At 36.6% G+C, this 22,811-nt stretch overlaps 1 protein-coding gene across 1 annotated transcript in view; it reads right to left on the bottom strand.

Annotated features, from left to right (window-relative positions):
* The window catches only part of LOC148941582 (eukaryotic initiation factor 4A-II-like), a 120,626-nt gene that overhangs the window by 55,676 nt on the left and 42,139 nt on the right, over positions 1-22,811 (bottom strand). Inside the window, exons 4-5 of the mRNA XM_089104206.1 lie at positions 9,378-9,623; positions 6,749-6,972 (exon numbers count right to left, since the gene is read on the bottom strand). Of these exons, the coding sequence (XP_088960332.1) occupies positions 6,749-6,972; positions 9,378-9,623 (470 nt within the window). The remainder of the gene's footprint in view (positions 1-6,748; positions 6,973-9,377; positions 9,624-22,811) is intronic.

The raw sequence follows: 22,811 nt of genomic DNA, 5'->3' as shown, positions 1-22,811 counted from the left end.
ATGATGATGCCAGCCATCATGAAAAATTGGCTGCACTAGCCTCTTAATTTCCATCTCTGGAAACAACCCCACATCTAAAAAAAAGCAAATTGCCCCTTGGCATAATTCCAAATAATCTAAGGCCGAAAATGCAAAGGTCTGTGAAAACGATAAGGGTACTGGGAATGAAGTAAAATTTTGAGCGAACCATGAATCACCTTTTTTCTGGGTTCCCTCCCCTGGGATAATCAAATGCAGAATATGCGTTGATGCTAATTGAAGATGAAATTTGGATACATCTTCCACTGAATACAATTTGCCGGAAATAAGTGTCGGTTCCCATGAAGAGTAAAAACTATGAATAGGGTTACTGGACAAAGGTTTGGGTGAAATATGAAGTGATTGAGAGAGAGTATGCCCCAAGGACTCCAGATCAGAGAGGCAAAATCTCGGTAAAGGGGTCACAACTTGCCCGCCAGTTGTGCATTGAGGAAAAGGGCTATCTTTCCCGACTTCCAACAGGGGATCTTCCCCAAGGGATTCCTCCCCCTCATAAAGGATCGACATATCTTTTGAGTTGATAATACCAATCTCAGATTCCTTTCCCAGTTTTTCCAATCCGACTCGATATTCAATATCTCCCAACTTTCCCCCAACCCGTTCTAGGTCATTCCTCTCTCTTTTGTAATCCTCTTGTGTTCTTCCCCATGGGTCTTTGACCTCTTCCCCCCCCTCTTATTTATGTTATCAAGGCACAGCCCATCCAAAATTTTATTTTTATCCCTATTATTTATGTTATCAAGGCACAGCCCATCCAACATTTTTTATTTTTTGCCACTACAGACTGAATCTCCAAATTTTGTCTCTTTTTTACACAACTCTTTTCATCTCTACTTTTCTCAATTTTGTCATTCGCGCAAAATAATAAATCATCGTTAAATCTGATTTGGACTCCAGTGTCCACCATCTTTGACTGCACTTCTTCATTGTAACTCCGTTTAATATCTCTTTTCTCTCCCTTAGTTTTAATTTCTTTTGTAGTAGCATTAAATAAATCGTCATGAAATCAGAATTGGACTCCAGTGTCCGTCTTTGACTGCATTTCTTTATTGTAGTTCCGCTTTGCATCTTTTTTCTCTCTTTTAGTTCTCTTTATTTTTACCGCAGAAACAAATATTTCGTTATCAAATGGGAACTGAACTCCGACATTTGGTTTTTCATATTGTACTAAAATTTCTCGAACTTTCCGAGAAAAAGCGCGTACAATAAATTTTTTCCCCTTTTTCTCTGCTTCAGTCAGTGTTTCATTTTGGCAACTATTTTTCGGCGTCTCAGACTCGTTAAAAGTATTCTTAAGTTTTCCATTTTCTGAAAATTTGAATTTCCAATTTCTGATATCTCCAAAGTCTCCTCCTACTAAAACATCCACTGCTAGCGTAGGTACTAAGCCTACTTTTATCGTTTTTCTCTGGATTGTACCATCGTTCCTTGCAATTTCTATTCTAACCCAAGCAGACGGGCATTGGTGCTTATCTCCATAATAACAAACTGTTGTAATATTATTTTTATGGTCTATTTCCGTCTTTTTAATTAGGTCCATTAGCACAAAAGTTTGCTCACTCCCTGAGTCAATTACCATTTCGGTCAATTTTCCGTTTAATTTTCCTTCTATTTGATGTGATTTCACGAACTCGTCAATGTTTCCTTCATTATGGGCTATAGCCCAATTTGTTCTGTTATAGGTTACTTTCTCATCTCTATTATACAAATTTTTTGAAAAAGGCTCCGAGGAATCAAATTTTACCAGATTATCATCATTTTGTGCCACCCGACAGGGTGGCACAGCCCCCAATTTGTTTGATGGGCCGGTCCACCTCCCCACCTAGTCACCGAAGTTGTATATTTTCTCGTAAAAGTGTTTAATGTTTGGTAATTTCCATTTTCTCGCAATTAATCCTTAGACAAATTATTATGGCTATCCGACGGCCTATAAGTAACTTGTGATAAAACGTCACTTTGCGAATTTCCCCAACGAGTTTTCATTAGTCTGTCAATTGTTTTTGCAATATCCTGGTAATATTTTGTATCGGCCTCCCAACGGGCCTGTCTGTCTTCCTTTCTTACTCTTTTATCTTTCTCTGTTTGTTTTCTATCTTCCTCTTATTTTTGCTCTCTGGCCTTTCTTTCAGCCTTAATGCGCTCTTGTCTTTCCTCCTCCATTCTCTCTTCTACTATTTTATGTAAAGTAGAGGTGTATACTTTTCGCGGTCTAGAATTTTTCTTAATTAATAGAAGAGCCCAGCCAATAATTTCCATCTGAAATTTGTTAACCCTCTTATTTAACTCTTCGTAGGGTTGAAAATTTTCTCTTAAGTGCTGTTTTGTACGCCTCGTAAGCAATGTAAGCCTCATAAAAACCCCTATCCAATTCCTTATATAGATCCTCAATAATCTGTTGACGTTTAAGAATAATCTTTTTATCCTCCATCCCTTCTCTTAAAATGTAAATATGACTCTGAATCGTTTCAACAATTGCCGACCGTTATTTTTCGTTTTCCTTAACAATCTCTACATATACTTGTAATTGCTTTTTATCGGCCTTCGTAAGGATTTTGAAACCAATATCTTCTGCCTTACTAGCTCCGTTGAGTTTTGCTATTCTTAACCAAAACTCCGTATTGCTATGATTAATGTCTTTAGACAAGATTCTTTTTAGAAACTCTTGGTTGCTAGATATCTTAGAACGACTATTTAATCTAGAGCTAGCCTTTTTAAGGTTAGTTGGTATCCATACATCCGGAAACCAGAAATTTTTCGGTTGATCTCTCTCAAAAACCCCCAACTGGGCCTTTTCTGCTCCTTTTCTACGTTTCTTTTCTTTCATGTCTCTTTCTTCATAGGCTACTCTAGCCCTTTCGTCCTCTTTTCTATTCTTCCTAATTACATCTTTCTCAGCCTGCATTTTTTTCTTATATTTTCGGTGCTCTCTCTCAATGGCCTCCATATTAGCCTTTCATTCTATTTTCTTACTTTTTCTATGGGCTTCACTCGCCCTTCTCGGTCTTGAGTTAATCTTATCTCTGTCCGACATTATTTCAAAATTCCGTCTGTCATTATTTCTTCTTAATTCATTTTCTGAATTTATTTGTTCCATATCTGTACTATCTGTATCCCGCCACTCCCCTTCATTTGGCACAGCCTCTGAGGGATGAGTTCGTCTTGTTTTTTCACATATTATTTCTTCCTTGTTTATTTCATACCCCCTCATTTTACCGCGTATACTTTTTTTCCGATTATATTATCTCTTATTCAATTAGTCTTTCTTGGCAAGTTCAAAAATTTTTCAAATAACCGGAATATCTAGACTTCATTAGGGAATAACCACTTCTTTCGCAGCAAGCAATTTTACGCGAGTGAAATTTATCTCCGAAAAACCAATAAACAGGGGTTGGACGAGAAAATAAAACGAAAAACCACGCGAATATTCCACTAGTGAATTAGCTGGACTAAACTCAAACATGGGAAATACCTTGCACAACAAATCACGTATCCTCCCTGGATACTCGTACTCCAAATCTAATCTCCTCCTAGGCAGATTACTCAATAGGACAGGTGCCTCCCACCTTCTTTGTCCAATGTGTGCACAAACTGACAAATCCTCCTAATTTGCCGTCTTCTATAGTCTTATAACCTTTGTCACTGAAGATTATATCTAAGTCCGCCAATTACCTCAAATAATAACACAACTTTCAACGTTTTCTTATCTGTCCTTAAACCCTGTAATACTTTTCAATACGGAGATTCCCCCACTGTAAACTCAACTCATTAATTTCACGTTATTCTTTTTTATATTTGTCTAACAAGGCACAGCCCATTATAGACCTTCTTATTAATTAATTCCGTATTTTTTTTCTCTCTATATATAATCATATAGGCCACTCTCTAGGCCAAATTAACCCGTCTCTTCGAAAACGCAAAATTCTTTTGCTATCAGTGCTGTTGATAGATCCTTTTCTTGCTGCCACCACTTATTGGGGTGTAAGGTACGGGGGTCACCACTTATTGGTGCAAAAATAGCGCAAAAAGGTTGCTATGCCACTTACTCGAGGGGGAGAACCCCTTGTCGGCCCAAATTTTAGTGGGATTCCCGCTCTTACCCCAGCGGTTCCGTATCAATCGGGTACGTCAGAGCCCGATTTACAATAAACCCTGCCTTAGGGTACGATAGCGTGATCAAATGGTTCCAGGGGCCACTTTAAGGCCAAGGGTTACCGTTAATATTTCTAACTATCTCTTTAGACTCGACCTAGGCTAAAAAGTCAAATATTATATAATGTAAAAAATCTTACTTTAATCAGTCACGCTACAAAAAAGGAACTCAAAACGGAACTAACTAAATCACACTTCCAATTCTCCAACTCGCTCAGCCGGCCGCGTGCTTGCGATGGGTGATGGGGTGGTGGGTGAATTTTTCCAGCCAATCCAAGGGCTTACTAATTACTGGTCAATCATCCCCAACTGCGCACTTAATACCTCGTGGTCTGTGTAACCAACTACGCAATTAAAGAAGGACAGAAAATGGCGCCACCAAAATTAAAGGAAAATTAATAATTATTACTAGGGGAAGGAAAACAATTAAGGGACCAAAAGAAAAGAACCGGGGAAGGGCATTTATCTGAAAAATTTGGGACCAAGGGTTCCAACAATAGCCTTTTTGTTCAACGTAGTTGAAAGTTCTGAAAATTATGTATTTAAGGATGACAAACCCCCAGAGCTCCAAGCGCAAAGGTTGTAAGTTCTTCCGTGGGGGCATGTAAGATTTTTATAGATAGAGTTGTCGTAAAACTTCAAAAGGGGCTCATTCAATTTGAAACTGAGAGGGCTAGTGCCTTTCGTAATAGTCAAAAGTGACTGGAGGGTAACTAACCCCCCTCTCACGCCCATCATTCCTCCAAACACATCCAGTCAAAATTTTCAGATAGCAATTTTGTTCAACGTAGTAGAAAGTTCAGGAAATTAGGTCTTTGAGAATGACCCCCCCCCAGCGCCTCAGGGCAAGGGTTGTAAGTTATGCCCTGGCGGCATATAAGATTTTTATTGAAAGTTTTGTCGTAGAAACTTCAGAGGGGCTCATTTAATTTGAAATTGAAAGGGCTAGGGCCATTTTCAATAGTTGAAAGTGATTGGAGAGCGACTACCACCCCTCTCACACCCACCATTTCCCCAAACACATCCAATCAAAATTTTGAGATAGCCATTTTGTTTAACGTAGTTGAAAGTTCTGGAAATTCGGTCTTAGAGGATGACAACCACCCTAACAGACCTTAGGGTAAGGGTTGTAATTTATGCCCTGGGGGCATATAAGGTGTTTATAGAAAGCGTTATCGTTTCCAAAAGGGTTCATTCGATTGGAAATTGAAAGGCCTAGTGCCCTTTTTAATAGTCGAAAGTCATTGGATGGCTTGACATTTTTTATAGTAAAGATCAATGTGGGTATAATGTATTACTTTTTGTTGTTGTTTAGACCAGGGCACCTCGTATCGAAGGAGTTGTCGTGGGAACTTCGAAAAGGGCTCATTCGATTGAAAATAGAAAGCGCTGATGCCCTTATAATAGTCGAAAGTGATTGGAGGGCAACTAATCCCCCTTCCACTCCCACCCTCCCATTTGCTCATTATGTTTAAAAACTAAATGTTGCCCTGAGATTAAATCAAAATGCACTGTGATAATGCTAATTCCCATTAAGGCATCTCAGCGGTATCCCAAGAACGACTGAGGGTATTGTGTTCAAACTTTCGGGGCTACTTCTGCTCTTAAAATTTAACCAAATCAAAGTAGCGTAGGTGTATCCAAGCTATCAGAGAAAGTAAACATATTTGTTTGCAAATGGTATCAAATTTTCCATTTCAGGTCAACTAGAGGAGGTATGAAACTAAATTAAACAGTACTATTTATGTCCAGATTTTTAAAAGGGTGTATGTGTTTAAAAATTGATGAAAATGTTTCTCCAGCATACAAATAGCAGGCCAAACTATAAAGTCTTAAAAAACGAAAAGATTTAAAGTATTATTTTTCTTTCTCCCTTAAAAGACTATGTCAATATAGAACGAGAACAGAAATTAATTAAAAAAAGATTTTACACAAAATAAGTTTTTCAAAGAAAAGTAAAGAACTCCATTAAACAAAAAATGAGCAAAACTAAAATGAAGTAATCTACCAAGCGTGAAACTACCACAAATCAGCATCAATAAATAAATGAAACCCCAAAACGAACAGATATTACAATAAATAACCGAGTCAAACTCAAAACGAGCAAATTAACATAAGTTTGGCGCAAAACCCCTATGCCTTTCCAAGACCAGAATAAAATTTGCACTTTAATGAAAAAATACAAATGAATGTTGATTGTTACTTTAATATACATATACTGATATTTAATAATCAAAATGTTAATATTATTTGATTTATTAAAGTTATAAAAGTAAAAACATTTATATTTTTTCAATAAAGTGCATATTTTGTTCTAATAAAAAACATTTTTTCCCCATATAGTACCTCTATTACCACTCTATAATACACTCTATTATCACTGATGACTGGACAAACTCTACTGGTACTTGCTAATCAAGCAAAATACTAGTGAAAATAATACAAGTCCTAAAAGCAACACCGGATTTTCATCGCATTATTCAGTTGTATCTGCTAAAAGTTAATATATTACGACCATTTAGTCATATAAACATGGATTAAATACAAAATAAAACCTTACCTCGGAAAAAACGTGGAGTGGAAAATGATGCCCATAGATCCTCCTTATAGAGTCAACCACATGAAAATCTTTGCAAAAAATTATAGCCTGGGTGATATGCAATGTGTCGTAACGGTCACGTTCAGACAATTTATTGTACAAGTATCTGAGAGTTTCGATTTTCTGTCTGTTCTCTTCCGACATGTTAATGTGATAACTGTAATAACTGTAAAAATGTTTAATACCTGCAATTAGAAATCTTTCATTAGATGAGGGCACCCCACTTAGTTGAAAGCGAAGCGGGAGTTTTCAATTTGTGATTCCATTTAGACTCGACGGTCATTTTGCAAGCTCAGAGTTCTAACACCCTTTTGAGATTTGAAAACCGATTGGAGGGTAAACTATCGGGTCTAACGTCTCATGTACTACAAAGCCCCATATGACTTCGAAGAAAGGCAAAAGAAAGTGTCTTTTCAGGACAATATGATGAGTGCAGTTTAAAGAAAAACAAAACAAAAAACAACACAGCACAAAGGCCCCCAAGGCCAAGACAGCAGGAAGGGCGTTTTAATTCACGTCTGTATGATTAAAAGGCCCCAGGTGAGCCGCTTGAGTGCATTCCCTTCAGCTCCCTAAAATCCAAAGGTTTCAAATATAGACGTTTTTTAACTCTTTTTAGGTGGTTATTCAGTATCATAGAATGTAACAAAAATAAATGTTAACCACTATGAATTTATTACGATCAAAGTAAGGCCATTCAAAAAGTATTAGACTGTGCATAAATTTTACAAAAGTGTTTGATGTTGTACCTAATGGTCTAAATCGTAATAAAGGTTTCTAAGTTAGCTGATCACAACCTGAGGGTAAGTGCACTATACACATCCATCAGAAGAACATACTAATAATAATAATTCAAACATGATGCAATTATCATAACTTGCTTGATTTAGTCATCCAGAATTTTTAATCTGTACGATGTGCGTGCAGAAGGGAAGATCTGTGGGTAATTGCCCAAAATATGGCTCCAGGGCTCATGTCCTAGCAAATATCCCCTCCCCCTTTGCCAAATTTTTTCTGATAGAAATGTTCCCCCTTGCTGCTCTTCATAATCCTTCAAGAATTATGTGAAGAACGGTCATAAATGATAAAATGCTTCCATTGAAAAAGATTATGATTCCCATACGAGTTTCCTAAACAAAAACAAGTTTACAAAATGAAACAAATTGTGAATATAAAAAAGAGGGTGTTTCCAGCTAATGAAAAAAGGAAAGATAAATATACAGATATTTCGGTCGTGACCTCCGTGTAATTGTCCTTAGTACACTAAAGTAAATAAAGAGTAGAAAATATACAGGTAAAAGTCCTAAAAATAAAAACAAAACATAAATTAAAGTGGGTATTTTCTAAGTAACAGTGAAAGGGTAACTAAATAAAAGCATCAAACATTGAATGGCTATTCAAAACTGGGAGGTCATTTCATGTAAAGTTTTTTCAACTTTAATCGCTTACCAGGTATTGTATTATCAAAAATGGATTGCGAAAAAGCGGTTTGTGAATAAAAAATAGCATAAAGAATCGAAATTTTTTAGTTTATTACAAGAAAGGTCTAGGTAAGTTTCACCGGTATCAGAGGCAATGCTATAGCATTGCCTTTCAGCTGGATGTTAGCATAGGGTAATTCTTTAATAATTTTTTTTTTTATCAAAAATGAATTGCGGAATAGCGGTTTGTGAATAAAAATAGCATAAAGAATCGAAATTTTAAGTTTATTATAAGTAAGGCTTGGCAAGTTTCACCGGTATCTCTATTAAGGGCGAAATTTTGGTGTATATATTTCTCAATTTCAACTACCTCCCTGAAAACTTGCATGAGACCTTTAACAGAGACAATAATGGAAGTTTATGACAACACGTTTAGTACGGATTGATACTAATTGGTACTAGGTTTCCACCGGAGTGGGGGACCAAGGGTTGAAATTGAACTATAGAATCTAAGATCAAACAAAAATATTTATATTTTCCAAATGGGGCTTGATTTCCAACAAAGTTACTATTTAAGGATTTATAGGCTTGCTGGCCATACATCACAAACTTATAGTTTAATGTACAAAACCTAAATAAAACACGCTAAGGACAGAGGGTGCTTTATATCTACCAAAGTTGGTATTTGATGGTTTCCAAACTTTCTAAGATCAATATTGTCTACGATCTATAAAATCTAAGATGAATATTCCAATATAAATGCCCAAAATCAAATAGCATTAAATAGATATTTCACAAATGATACTTGAACCTAACTGAATACGGTATTTAAGTGTGTATGATACAGCTGATGACAAATTTGATAGTATTATTACACAAAAGCTAAAAAAAAAAGATGTTTACAGAATTGTTTCTGACAAAAAGAGTTCAAGGTTTTGGAAGACAGTTACTTTCTGAGACCTAAATGAACGACACAATCGGTTGAGCTTCTTGTTTCTGTTGAAAGAAAATACTCAAATGAAAAAACCAGTAGTACAGGGTTTCATTGTTCAGTTAGAAATATAGTTGGCAATATAGTTCAGTTGGAAAAATTAAAAAGATTGATTGTTGGGGCCTCAGTAGTACATATTTGAATTGTGCTGAACGCAATAGTGCTTTTTGATACTTACCCTCAGAATTCAACTCTTCTTGTTTGATCAAAATATGAATAGGGTTTTTCATCAAATTTTTAGTAGCTTTCACTACATCATATTCATCTTCTATATAGTAGCACACACCTGTCATAGTAGCACACAAAAGGATGACCTGGATATCTTCACTGAGATACTTAAAGACATCATAAATCTGTTCCTCGAAACCACGAGACAACATCTCATCAGCGTCATCAAGAACAAGCAGTTTGATGTACTTGGTGCCTTGAAAATAAAAACAAAAATTATTTTCCAACAACAAACAAAAAAGACTATTTTTATTTATCTATCAGATTTTGAAGGGGTTTTATATATCCTGCACAGCCATATTTGAACTAAATGTGCAATATGAATGCTGAGGTGATGGCTCCACGTTTATTGCAGAAATGGGTTGAAGTCGAAACAAAAGATTAAATTCATGTGCTTACCTGCATAGAATTAGAGGACTCGAGTACCACTTCGGTTTTAAATGGTCATTTCCCCCTCTTTTGTCAAATTTTAGAATTCTGACCAAAAAGTCACACTTATACTTTTTTTTTAAATTAACATTATTTTCTAAAAAAAAGGCTGTGATGAAAAAAACTTAAGATATATGATGCATTCTCCAGACAAATTGTCAAGGAATAATTTTTGGAACTCGTTTGACTGACTGTACATCGTAATTGGTAAAAAAAAAGAGTTTGATTCCAATGCCTAGGACAATAGTGAAAAAAAGACTTACAGGTGAAAGGTGACAGGTTGTTGAAAGCCAAATTTTTTTGCAATCTACCAAAGGCCAATAAAAAAGCAGGAATGCAAAGATTGGGCCAGGAACAAGCCACGAAAAACATTTGAATAAAGTTTAATCTTCATGAAAGGAAGTCAAGCTCTCTACAATTAAATAAAAAAAAAACAAGTTTCTTTAACTGAAAGTAAGGAGTGACATTAAAACTTAAAACGAACAGAAATTATTCCGTATATGAAAGGGGCTGTCCCCTCCTCAACGCCTCGCTCTTTACGCTATTATTGTTAAAAAAAAGAGATGTGAGAAAGAGTCAAACTTTAGCGTAATGAGCGAGGCGTTGAGGAGGGGACAGCCACTTTCTTATACGGAATAATTTCAGTTCGTTTTATATATATATATATATATATATATATATATATATATATATATAAAATTATATATATCATTGCGCCAACATCGTTCTTTACTTAGGCAGCGCGATTGCGCTGCCTATGATGCTGTATCTATAACTTTCCCGATATTGTTGCTCATTTTCGGCAAAAACTTTTTGTTAGCTGTGTAGAATAATCGTCCTGGATGAAAAAAAACATTCTTTATAAAAAGCTGCTCTTGTTATTAGTTTTAGTTTGGTTCCAAAATTCTTTCGGACCAGTGGATCTCCAGGATGCGCTGAAGACAGTTATTTTTGAAACATTGAATTCGTTTCTCAAGCTGTTTCGTCAGTGCCCATGTCTCGCATCCATACGTTAGTACAGAGAGGACATAGCTATTTAGGAGTTGGAGTTTGAGCTTTGAAGAGTACGCAGCGTTTTTCAAAATTATTCTTAATTTGGTAAAAGCATTGCCTGCACAAGTAATGCGTGTAGTAATTTTACGCTCGAGGCTCCCGTCAGATTTGATGAGGCTTCCAAGATACTCAAGGATCACAAGATTCTGTAACTTCATCTAGCTCATCTGAACCAACATTCAGTGGCCAAGACGGGGTTGAATTTTCGTTTTTACACATCACCTTCGACTTTTGAGTACTAACTGACAACCCAACCCACCCGGCTTTGTTCGAAAGCTCGGTGATGTTCTGTCGCATGTCTACTCTTAGATGAAAGAGGAGTGCAATGTCATTAACAAAATCACCTTCAAAGACAGTATGCCTCTCATTCAACTGTATCCCTCCAACAAAATGACAGGACCGAAGTACATAGTCAATGAGGCACATAGTCGTGAACGGCACAGGAAAGAGGATACAACCTTGTCGTACACCAGAATTTATCTGGAACCAAAAAACTTGAATCTTTGTTTTACATTATGCCTGCCGGCAGAAAATTGACCAAAGGTCCTTTTTTGTTTTACTGCCTATTCTTATTAATGGAAAAAAGACCTAATTTTTTAAAATAAATCATAGATGTACCTTAAAAATGACGTTGAGGGTTTAATTTTTTTGTTGACTTGGTGCCTTTGTTTACTAGATACTGTTTTCTGTATTTTTGTTGTTTTCACTTCTATTTGCATGACATTAAACCTGTTTTATGTTACTCCTCTCTGTTTTTCTTTTACCATCAATTGTCTAATGTAGATTGTGTCACCCCATTTGTCCGATAAGACGCAAATGCAAAATGTAATTTAATGCGAGAAACTACTTTCACTTCCTTTATCCAGAGGTCCCAATGAATCTTGTAATAGGAAGGTTTTAGAAATACTATTTGATTAAACTTGACTTTATTAGCTTGACCTTAAAACATTCTACTATAGCAAGTGTTATAATAGGAACTTTTTGCTACCAGTTGTTAAATCCTTTTGTGTTATGGCCTTTTAAGACTGATCCTGTGGTCCCAAACTTGGCCGCAAATCCCCTCCTCAGAAGCTGACAAGGGCCCACTGTGATAGTTACAATTAGGCAAATATCCTACTCAATCTTGAAAGAGGAAAAACTAGGTTATTTCTGAATTATTTATTGGCTTGAGAAATACGAACAAGAATATGGCTCGTCTAAAGATTTACAGGCACACATCAACAATCAATCAATAAATAACACTTACACTATAAATAATAAGCAATCTGGTCCATCCAAAGATTACGGTTAAAAATAGAGTTACGAAAAGCAAAGACTCTAGGACCCGTTTTCTAAAGTTAATTAAAAAAAAATTTTTCCACAAAATAAGTTTTTCAAAGAAAAGTCAAGAACTCCATTAAAACAAAAATGATCAAAAACAAAATAAAATAATCTACCAAAATTTCTCGAAAGTTGTTTAATTTTATTTACGAACGTTTTTATTAGTAATAAATATACGTAACTTACGAATTAACATACGTAACGAACTTTTATATTCATGTATTTTTAATACGTATATTAGGGGGTTTGCCCCCTAGTCGATACTTTGCTCTTTACGGTAAAGTTCGAATTTTGTTCCAATTACTTAAAAATGACCCCTTAATCACAAAGGCCGTTAATTAGAATAAATATCTCTTATGAAAGTACTAAAAAAAAAAAAAATCTTTGGCTTAAAGAGCGAGGTAATGACTAGGGGGCGAACCCAATCATATACGTAATAATTTCTGGATGTTTTAAGTTTTGATGTTGCTCCTTACTTTCAGTTGAAAAACTTTTTTTTATATTGAATTTCTGATCGTTTTTTAAATAGTGCTGGGAAATCCGGTGTCCCATTCATAGCAATGTCCCTTCCCCCATGAAAAGATCCTCCCACACAAACCCCCACCCATCCCCCCCACTACCAGAAAAAATCCCCCCTGAAAACGTCTGTATAATTCCCAATAACCAATACTATATGTAAACATTGGGTAAAGTTCATAACTTTCAGCCCTCCCCCGGCGACTTTGGGGGATTAAGTTATCCTAAAGGCATAGTTATTATATTTTCGACCATGCTGAACAAAATGGCTATCTCAGAATTTTGATCGGGTGATTTTAGGACAAAAATGAGCGTGGGAGGGGGCCTAGTTGCCTCCCATTTTTTTTGGTCAATTAAAAAGGGCACTAGAACTTTTAATTTCCGTTCGAATGAGGCCTCCCACGATGTTCTAGGACCACTGGGTTGATAAAATCCCGCCTGGAAAAAAAATAACAAAAAAAACAAAACAAAACAAAACAAATGAACACGCATCCGTGATCTTTCTTTTGGTAAAAAATGCAAAATTCCACATTTTTGCAGATAGGAGCTTTGAATCTCTACAGTAGGGTTCTCTTACGTTGAATCTATTGGTGTTATTTTCATTAAGGTTCTATAATTTTTAAAGGGCGTTTCCTCCTTTTTTCAAAAATCAGACAAATTTTCTCAGGCGCGTAACTTTGGATGGGTAGGACTAAACTTGATGAAACTTACATATTTGAAATCAGCATTAAAATATGATTAATTTGATGTGTCTATTGGTATCAAATTTCCGTGTTTTAGAGTTTTGGTTACTATTGATCCGGGTCGCTCCTTACTTACAATTCGTTACCACAAACTGTTTGAAATGGTATGAATAAGAAGCATATACATATGTCTTAGCCTCAGGTGGCTTAGTGGGGCGGAGAATTGCTAATTAAAGGATCGACTATATTAAGTAGCCAAATAAAAAAGAGAATACACAAAATGCAAAACTGCGTAGTTTGAAATTGCATAGTTATGAAAACTTGTAGTAAGTCAGATAAGGAAAATATAGGAAATACAGGGCATTTTGAAATTAACATTTCCTTGCTAGCACAAGGGATGTGGGATGAGATACGGAGTCAAGAGCTCAAAATTACGGTTAGAGAATAGAGCATGTAAGCCCCAAATCATTGGGAGCGCAATAGCGCAGCCAAAGTAAAGAACGCTGTTGGCACAATGTATTATTTATTTTGTTCTTCCATACCAGGGCACTTCGTATCGAAGGAGTTGTCGTAGAAACTGGCTCATTCAAATGGAAATTGGAACGGCTAGTGCCCTTTTTAATAGTCGAAAGGGATTGGAAGGGAACAAACGCGCCTTCCAAGCCAACCATTTCCCCAAACACATCCAATCAAAATTTTGAGATAACCCTTTTGTTCAGCGTAGTTGATTTCCAGATAGAAATTATGTTTTTCAGGAGGACACTCCCCCACGGCCCTCTGGGCAAGGGTTTTAAGTTATGCCCTGGGGCATATAAGAACGATGTTGGCACAATGTATTATTTATTATTTTATTCCTTTTGATCAGGGCACTTTGTATCGAAGAAGTTGTCGCAGAAACTTCGAAAAGGGCTCATTCAATTGGAAATTGGAGAGGCCTGTGCCCTTTTTAATAGTCGATAGTGATCGAAAGGCAACTAACACCCCTTCCACGCCCACCATTTCCCGAAACACGTCCAATCAAAATTTTGAGGTAGCCATTTTGTTCAGCGTAGTTGATATCTAGATAGAAATTATGTTTTTGAGGAGGACACTCCCTCAAGCCCTCAGGGCAAGGGTTGTACGTTATGCCCTGGGGGCATATAAGGTTTTTATAGAAAGCGTTATCGTAGAAACTTCAAAAAAGTCTCAGTCGATTGGAAAATCAAAGGGCTAGTGCCCTTTTTAAAAGTAGAAAGTGATTAGAGGGCATCTAACCCCCTTCTCACGCCCACCTTTTCCCCAAACATATCCAATCAAAATTTTTAGATAGCCATTTTATTCAACGTAGTTGAAAGTTTTGGAAGTGAGGTCTTTAAGGATGACGCCCTCCCTCTCAGAGCCCTCAGGGCAAAGGTTTTAAGTTATGCCCTGGGGGCACATAAGGTTTTAATAGACAGCGATGTTGTAGAAACTTCAAAAAGGGCTCATTTGATTGGAAATTAAAAGGGCTAGTGCTCTTTTTAATAGTCGAAAGTGAATGGAGAGTTATTAACCCCCCTCTCACGCCTTCCATTTCGCCAAACACATTCAATCAAAGTTTAGAGATAGCCATTTTGTTAAATGTAGTTGAAAGTTCTAGAAATTATGTATTTAAGGATGACAAACTCTCCAGAGCCCCCAGGGCAAAGGTTGTGAGTTATGCCCTGAGGGCATATAAAGTTTTTTATAAAATAGCGTTGTCGTAAAAACTTCAAAAGGGGCTCATTCAACTGGAAATTGAGAGGGCTAGTACCCATTTTAATAGTCAAAAGTGATTGGAGGGCAACTAACCCCCCTCTCAAGCCCACCTTTTCCCCAAACACATCCAATCAAAGTTTTGAGATATCCATTTTGTTCAACATAGGTGATAAGTTCTAGAAATGAGGTATTTTAGGATGATAGCCCCCTCAAAGTCCTCAGTGCAAGGATTGTAAGTTATGCCCTGGTGGCATATAAGGTTTATATAGAAAGTTATAGTAGAAACTTCAAAAAGGGCTCATTTGATTGGAACTTGAAAGGGATAGTGCCCTTTTAAATAGTCGAAAGTGAATGGCGAGTAAATAACCCACTCTTACGCCCACCATTTCCCCAAACACATTTAATCAAAGTTTAGAGATAGCCATTTTTTTCAACGTAGTTGAAAGTTCTGGAAATTATTTATTTGAGGATGACAAACTCCCGGGAGCCCCCAGGGCAAAGGTTGTTAGTTATGCCCTGGGGGCATATAAGTTTCTTTTTATAAAATAGAGTTGTCGTAAAAACTTCAAGAGGGGCTCATTCAACTGGAAATAGAGAGGGCTAGTGCCCTTTTTAATAGACTAAAGTGATTGGAGTGTAACTAGCCCCCCTCTCACGCCCACCATATCCCCAAACACATTCAATCAAAGTTCCGAGATAGCCAGTTTGTTCAACGTAGTTGAAAGTTGTGGACATTATATATTTGAGGATGACCAACTCCCGGGAGCCCCCCGGGCAAAGGTTGTTAGTTATGCCCTGGGGGCATATAAGGTTTTTTTTTATAAAATAGAGTTGTCGTAAAACCTTCAAGAGGGGCTCATTCAACTGGAAATTGAGAGGGCTAGTGCCCTTTTTAATAGACAAAAGTGATTGGAGGGTAACTAACCTCCCTCTCACGCCCACCAGTTCCCCAAACACATCCACTCAAAATTGAAATACCCATTTTGTTCAACGGAGTTCAAAGTTCTGGACCTTAGGCCTGTGCGGCTGACAGCCCCCCCTCCGTCGCTGCCCGCAGGGCCCGACTAAGGTAGTCCCCGGGGCAGGGAAGGTTTTTATAGTACGCGTTGGTGTAGAAACGTCAAAAGGGCTCATTTGATTGGAAATTGAAAGGGCTAGTGCCTTCTTTAGTAGTTGAAAGTGATTGGAGAGCAATTACCAAAAAAAATACAAATGAATGTGCATTGTCAGTTTAATATATTGATTATAGTTTAATAAATATTGATTACTAATATTTAGTAATCAAAATGTTAATATTACTTGATTTATTAAAGTTATAAAAGGAAAACATTTATATTTTTTCAGTTAAGTGCAAATTATGTTCTGGCCTTGGGAAGGCATAGGGGTTTTGAGCCCAAATCATGTTAATTTCTGCTCGTTTTGAGTTTGACTCGGTTATTTATTGTAATTTCTGTTCGTTTTGGGTTTCATTTATTTATCGATGCTGATTTGTAGTAGTTTCACGCTTGGTAGATTATTTTATTTTGTTTTTGATCATTTTTGTTTTAATGGAGTTCTTGACTTTTCTTTGAAAAACTTATTTTGTGGAAAAATTTTTTTTTAATTAACTTTAGAAAACGGGTCCTAGAGTCTTTGCTTTTCGTAACTCTATTTTTAACCGTAATCTTTGGATGGACCAGATTGCTTATTATTTATAGTGTAAGTGTTATTTATTGATTGATTGTTGATGTGTGCCTGTAAATCTTTAGACGAGCCATATTCTTGTTCGTATTTCTCAAGCCAATAAATAATTCAGAAATAACCTAGTTTTTCCTCTTTCAAGATTGAGTAGGATATTTGCCTAATTGTAACTATCCCTTGTCAGCTTCTGAGGAGGGGATTTGCGGCCAAGTTTGGGACCACAGGATCAGTCTTAAAAGGCCATAACACAAAAGGATTTAACAACTGGTAGCAAAAAGTTCCTATTATAACACTTGCTATAGTAGAATGTTTTAAGGTCAAGCTAATAAAGTCAAGTTTAATCAAATAGTATTTCTAAAACCTTCCTATTACAAGATTCATTGGGACCTCTGGATAAAGGAAGTGAAAGTAGTTTCTCGCATTAAATTACATTTTGCATTTGCGTCTTATCGGACAAATGGGGTGACACAATCTACATTAGACAATTGATGGTAAAAGAAAAACAGAGAGGAGTAACATAAAACAGGTTTAATGTCATGCAAATAGAAGTGAAAACAACAAAAATACAGAAAACAGTATCTAGTAAACAAAGGCACCAAGTCAACAAAAAAATTAAACCCTCAACGTCATTTTTAAGGTACATCTATGATTTATTTTAAAAAATTAGGTCTTTTTTCCATTAATAAGAATAGGCAGTAAAACAAAAAAGGACCTTTGGTCAATTTTCTGCCGGCAGGCATAATGTAAAACAAAGATTCAAGTTTTTTGGTTCCAGATAAATTCTGGTGTACGACAAGGTTGTATCCTCTTTCCTGTGCCGTTCACGACTATGTGCCTCATTGACTATGTACTTCGGTCCTGTCATTTTGTTGGAGGGATACAGTTGAATGAGAGGCATACTGTCTTTGAAGGTGATTTTGTTAATGACATTGCACTCCTCTTTCATCTAAGAGTAGACATGCGACAGAACATCACCGAGCTTTCGAACAAAGCCGGGTGGGTTGGGTTGTCAGTTAGTACTCAAAAGTCGAAGGTGATGTGTAAAATCGAAAATTCAACCCCGTCTTGGCCGCTGAATGTTGGTTCAGATGAGCTAGATGAAGTTACAGAATCTTGTGATCCTTGAGTATCTTGGAAGCCTCATCAAATCTGACGGGAGCCTCGAGCGTGAAATTACTACACGCATTAATTGTGCAGGCTATGCTTTTACCAAACTAACAGTAGTTTGGAAAAACGCTGCGTTCTCTTTAAAGCTCAAACTCCAACTCCTAAATAGCTATGTCCTCTCTGTACTAACGTATGGATGCGAGACATGGGCACTGACGAAACAGCTTGAGAAACGAATTCAATGTTTCAAAAATAACTGTCTTCAGCGCATCCTGGAGATCCACTGGTCCGAAAGAATTTTGGAACCAAACTAAAACTAATAACAAGAGCAGCTTTTTATAAAGAATGTTTTTTTTCATCCAGGACGATTATTCTACACAGCTAACAAAAAGTTTTTGCCGAAAATGAGCAACAATATCGGGAAAGTTATAGATACAGCATCATAGGCAGCGCAATCGCGCTGCCTAAGTAAAGAACGATGTTGGCGCAATGATATATATAATTTTATATATATATATATATATATATATATATATATATATATATATATATATATATATATATATATATATATATATATATATATATATATATATATATATATATAATATATATATATATATATATATAATTATATATATATAAAAGGGTTCATTCGATTGAAAATTGGAGTGGCTTGTGCCGTTTTTGATAGTCGAAAGCGATTGGAAGGCAACTAACACCTCTTCCACGCCCACCATTTCCCCAACCATATCGAATCAAAATTTTGAGATAGCCATTTTGTTCAGCGTAGTTCATTTCCAGATAGAAATTATGTTTTTGAGGAGGGCACTAACCTACATCCCTCAGGGCAAGGGTTGTAAGTTATGCCCTGGGGGCATATAAGGTTTTTATAGAAAGTTTTGTCGTAGAAACTTCAAAAAGGCTCATTCAATTGGAAATTCAAAGGGCTCGTGCCCTTTTTAATTGTCAAAAGCGATTGAATGGCAACTATCCCCCCACTCACGCCCACCTTTTCTCCAAACACGTTCAATCAAAATTTTGATATAGCCATATTGTTCAAAGTAGTTGAAAGTTCCGGAAATTAGGTCTTTGAGGATGACACCCCCCACAGCCCTCAGGGCAAGGGTTGTAATTTATGCCCTGGGGGCATATAAGGTATTTATAGAAAGTGTTGTCGTAGAAAGTTCAAAACGGGCTCATTTGATTGGAAATTGAAATGGCTAGTGCCCTTTTTAATAGTCGAAAGTGATTGGAAGGCAACAAACACCCCTTCAATGCCCACCATTTATCCAAACACATCCAATCAAAATTTTGAGATTGCCATTTTGTTCAAAGTAGTTGAAAGGTCCGAAAATTATATCTTTGAGGATGACACTCCCCCCACGGCCCTCAGGGTAAGGGTTGTAAGTTATGCCCCGGGGGCATATAAGGTTTTTATTGAAAGCTTTGTCGTAGAAACTTGAATAAGGGATCATTAAATTGGAAATTAAAAGGGCTAGTGCCATTATTAATAGTCAAAAGTGATTTGAGGTCAACTAAACCCCTCGGGGCAAGGGTTGTAAGTTATGCCCTGGTGGCACATATGGTTCAAAAAGTGCTAATTCGATTGGAAATTAGAAGGGCTCGTGCCCTTTTTAATAGTCGAAAGTGATTGGAGGATACCTAACACCCCTCTCACACCCACCATTTCCCCAAACACATGCAATAAATTTTGAGATAGCCATTTTGTTCGACGTAGTTAAAAAGACCAGAAATTATGTTTTTGAGGATGACAACTCTCCCTCCCCCACATTCCTCAGGACAAGGGTTGTAAGTTATGCCCTGGGGGCATATAAGGTTTTTTTTTTTTTATAAAAAGCGTTGTCGTAGAAAATACAAAAAGAAATCATTTGATTGGAAATTTAAACGGCTAGTGCCCTTTTTAATATTCGAAAGTGATTGGGGGGCAAGTAACCCCCCTCTCACGCCAACCATTTCCCCAAACACATCCAATCAAAATTTGAGATAACTATTTTGTTCAACGTAGTTGAAAGGTCCAGAAATTATGTCTTTGAGGATGACAACCCCCTCACAGCCCTCAAGGCAAGGGCTGTAAGTTATGCCCTGGGGCATATAAGGTTTTTATAGAAAGTACTGTCGTAGAAACTTCAAAAAGGGATCATTCAATTGGAAATTGGAGTGGCTTGAGCACTTTTTAATAGTCGAAAGTGATTGGAAGGCAACTAAGGCAACCCTTCCACGCCCACCATTTCCCCAACCATGTCCAATCAAAATTTTGAGATAGCCATTTTGTTCTGCGTAGTTCATTTCCAGATAGAAATTATGTTTTTGAGGAGGACACTCCCCCACAGTCCTCAGGGCAAGGGTTGTAAGTTATTCCCTGGGGGCATATAAGGTTTTTATAGAAAGCGTTGTCGTAGAAACTTCAAAAAGGCTCATTCGATTGGAAACTCAAAGGGGTAGTGCCCTTTTTAATGGTCGAAAGATAACTCTTTTGTTCAACGGAGTTGAAAGGTCCATAAATTATTTCTTTTAGAATGACAGCCCCCTCACAGCCGTCAGGGCAGAGTTATAAATAAGATCCTGGGGCATTTAAGGTTTTTTATAGGAAGCTTATTTATAAAAAGTTCGAGAAGGTCTTATTCTATTGGGTACTGAAAAGGCTAGTGCCCTTTTATTAGTCGGAATTTAGTCGAGAGTAATTAACCCCCCTGTCGCGCCCACCCTTTCCCCAACTCCATCCAATCCAAATCTTACGATACCAATTTTGTTAAACGTAGTTGATAGTTCTGGAAATTAGGTTTTTGAGGATGATAACCCCCCAGCCCTCAGGGCAAGGGTTGTAAGCTATGCCCTAGGGGCATATAAGGTTTTTATTGAGTGTTGTCGTAGAAACTTCAAAAGGGCTCATTCGATTGGAAATTGAAAGGGCTAGTGCTTTTTTTAAATAGTTGAAAGTGATTGGAGAGCAACTAACGTTCTCTCACGCCCACCATTTTCCCAAACACATCCAATCAAAATTTTGAGATAGCCGCTTTGTTTAACGTAGTTGAAAGTTCTGGAAATTAGGTCTTTGAGGATGGCAACCCCCCCACAGCCCTCAGGGCGAGGTTTGTAATTTATGCTCTGGGGGCATATAAGGTGTTTATAGAAAGCGTAGTCGCAGAAACTCAAAAAGGGCTCATTCGATTGGAAATCGGAAAGGCCTAGTGACCTTTTTAATAATCGAAAGTGATTTAAAGGCTTGAATTTTTGTTAGTTAAGATCGATGTGGGTACAATGTATTATTATTATTATTTTTTTTTATACCAGGGCACTTAGTATCGAAAGAGTTGTGTTAAGATATTCAAAAAGAGTTCATTTGATATGAAATAGCACGCACTAATGTGGCTTTTAATAGTCAAAAGTGGCGAGAGGGCAACTAACTCCCCTTTCTAGTTAACCTTCCGGTTTGCCCATTACTTTTGAAAACTAAATGTTGCCTTATGATTAAATCAAAATGCACTGTGTTAATGCTAATTCCCAATAAGGCATCTCAGCAGTATCCCAAAGACAACTGAAGGTATTATGTTCAAACTTTCGGGGCTACTTCTGCTCTTAAAATTTCACCAAATTAAAATAGCGTAAGTGTATCCAAGCTATCAAAGAAAGTAAACATATTTTTTTTCGAATGGTATCAAGTTTTCTATTTCAGGTCAACTAGAGGAGGTATGAAACTAAATTAAAAGCTATTATTTGTGTCCAGATTTTTGAAAGGGTGTATGTTGTTAAAAATTGCAGAAAATTTATCTCCAGAATTCAAATAGCAGGCCAAACTATAAAGTCTTAAAAAAACGAAAGGATTTAAGAAACTCAAAAAGGGCTCATTCAATTGGAAATTGAAAGGGCTAGTGCCCATTTTAATAGTCGAAAGTGACTGGAAGGCTTGTCATTTTTATAGTAAAGAGCGATGTGGATACAATGTATTATTATTTTTTTCTTTTTTTGTTTAGACCAGGGCTCTTCGTATCGAAGGAGTTGTCTTAGAACCTTCGAAAAGGGCTCATTCGATTGATATTAGAAAGGGATAATGCCCTTTTTTGTAGTCGAAAGTTATGGACGGCAACTAGTTCCCCTCCCACGCCCCCCCCCCTCCCAAGTGACCATTATGTTTAAAAACTAAATGTTGCCTTAAGATTAAATCAAAATGCACCGTGTTAATGCTAATTCCCAATGAGACATCTCAGCAGTATCCCAAGAACGATTGAGGGTATTATGTTCAAACTTTCGGGGCTACTTCTGCTCTTAAAATTGAACCAAATGAAAATAGAGTAAGTGTATCCAAGCTATCAAAGAAAGTAAACATATTTTTTGCGAATAGTATCAAGTTTTCTATTTCAGGTAAAATAGAAGAGGTATGAAACTGGATTTAACACTACTATTTGTGTCCAGATTTTTAAATGGGTGAATGTTGTTAAAAATTGCTGAAAATTTTTCTCAAGCATACAAATAGCAGGCCAAACTATAGAGTCTTAAAAAAACGAAAAGATTTAAAGAATTATTTTCATTTTCCCTGAAATGACTATGTCAATATAAAACGAACAAAAATCAATTAAAAAAACTTTTTCCACAAAATAAGTTTTTCAAATGAAAGAAAAGAACTTCATTAAACCGATAAATGAAACCCAAAACGAACAGAAATTACTATAAATAACCGAGTCAAACTCAAAACGAGTAGAAATTAACATGAGTAAGGCTCAAAACCTTTATGCCTTCCAAAGGCCAGAACATAATTTGCAATTTACTGAAAAGAAAAGAAAAAAAAAAGGTTAAATTTGTCTGCTTTTAGAAGACAAGCGACAGTAAGAATCTATATATAGAAGCCTGCCACGTGCTGA

Source organism: Artemia sp. Qi Xiang Cuo, chromosome 18 (assembly GCF_049724085.1).
Source record: "Artemia sp. Qi Xiang Cuo chromosome 18, ASM4972408v1, whole genome shotgun sequence".
NCBI classification, from domain to species: Eukaryota; Metazoa; Arthropoda; class Branchiopoda; order Anostraca; family Artemiidae; genus Artemia; species Artemia sp. Qi Xiang Cuo.
Note: the sequence above shows the minus strand (reverse complement) of the source record. Positions and strands in the feature narration are given on the sequence as shown.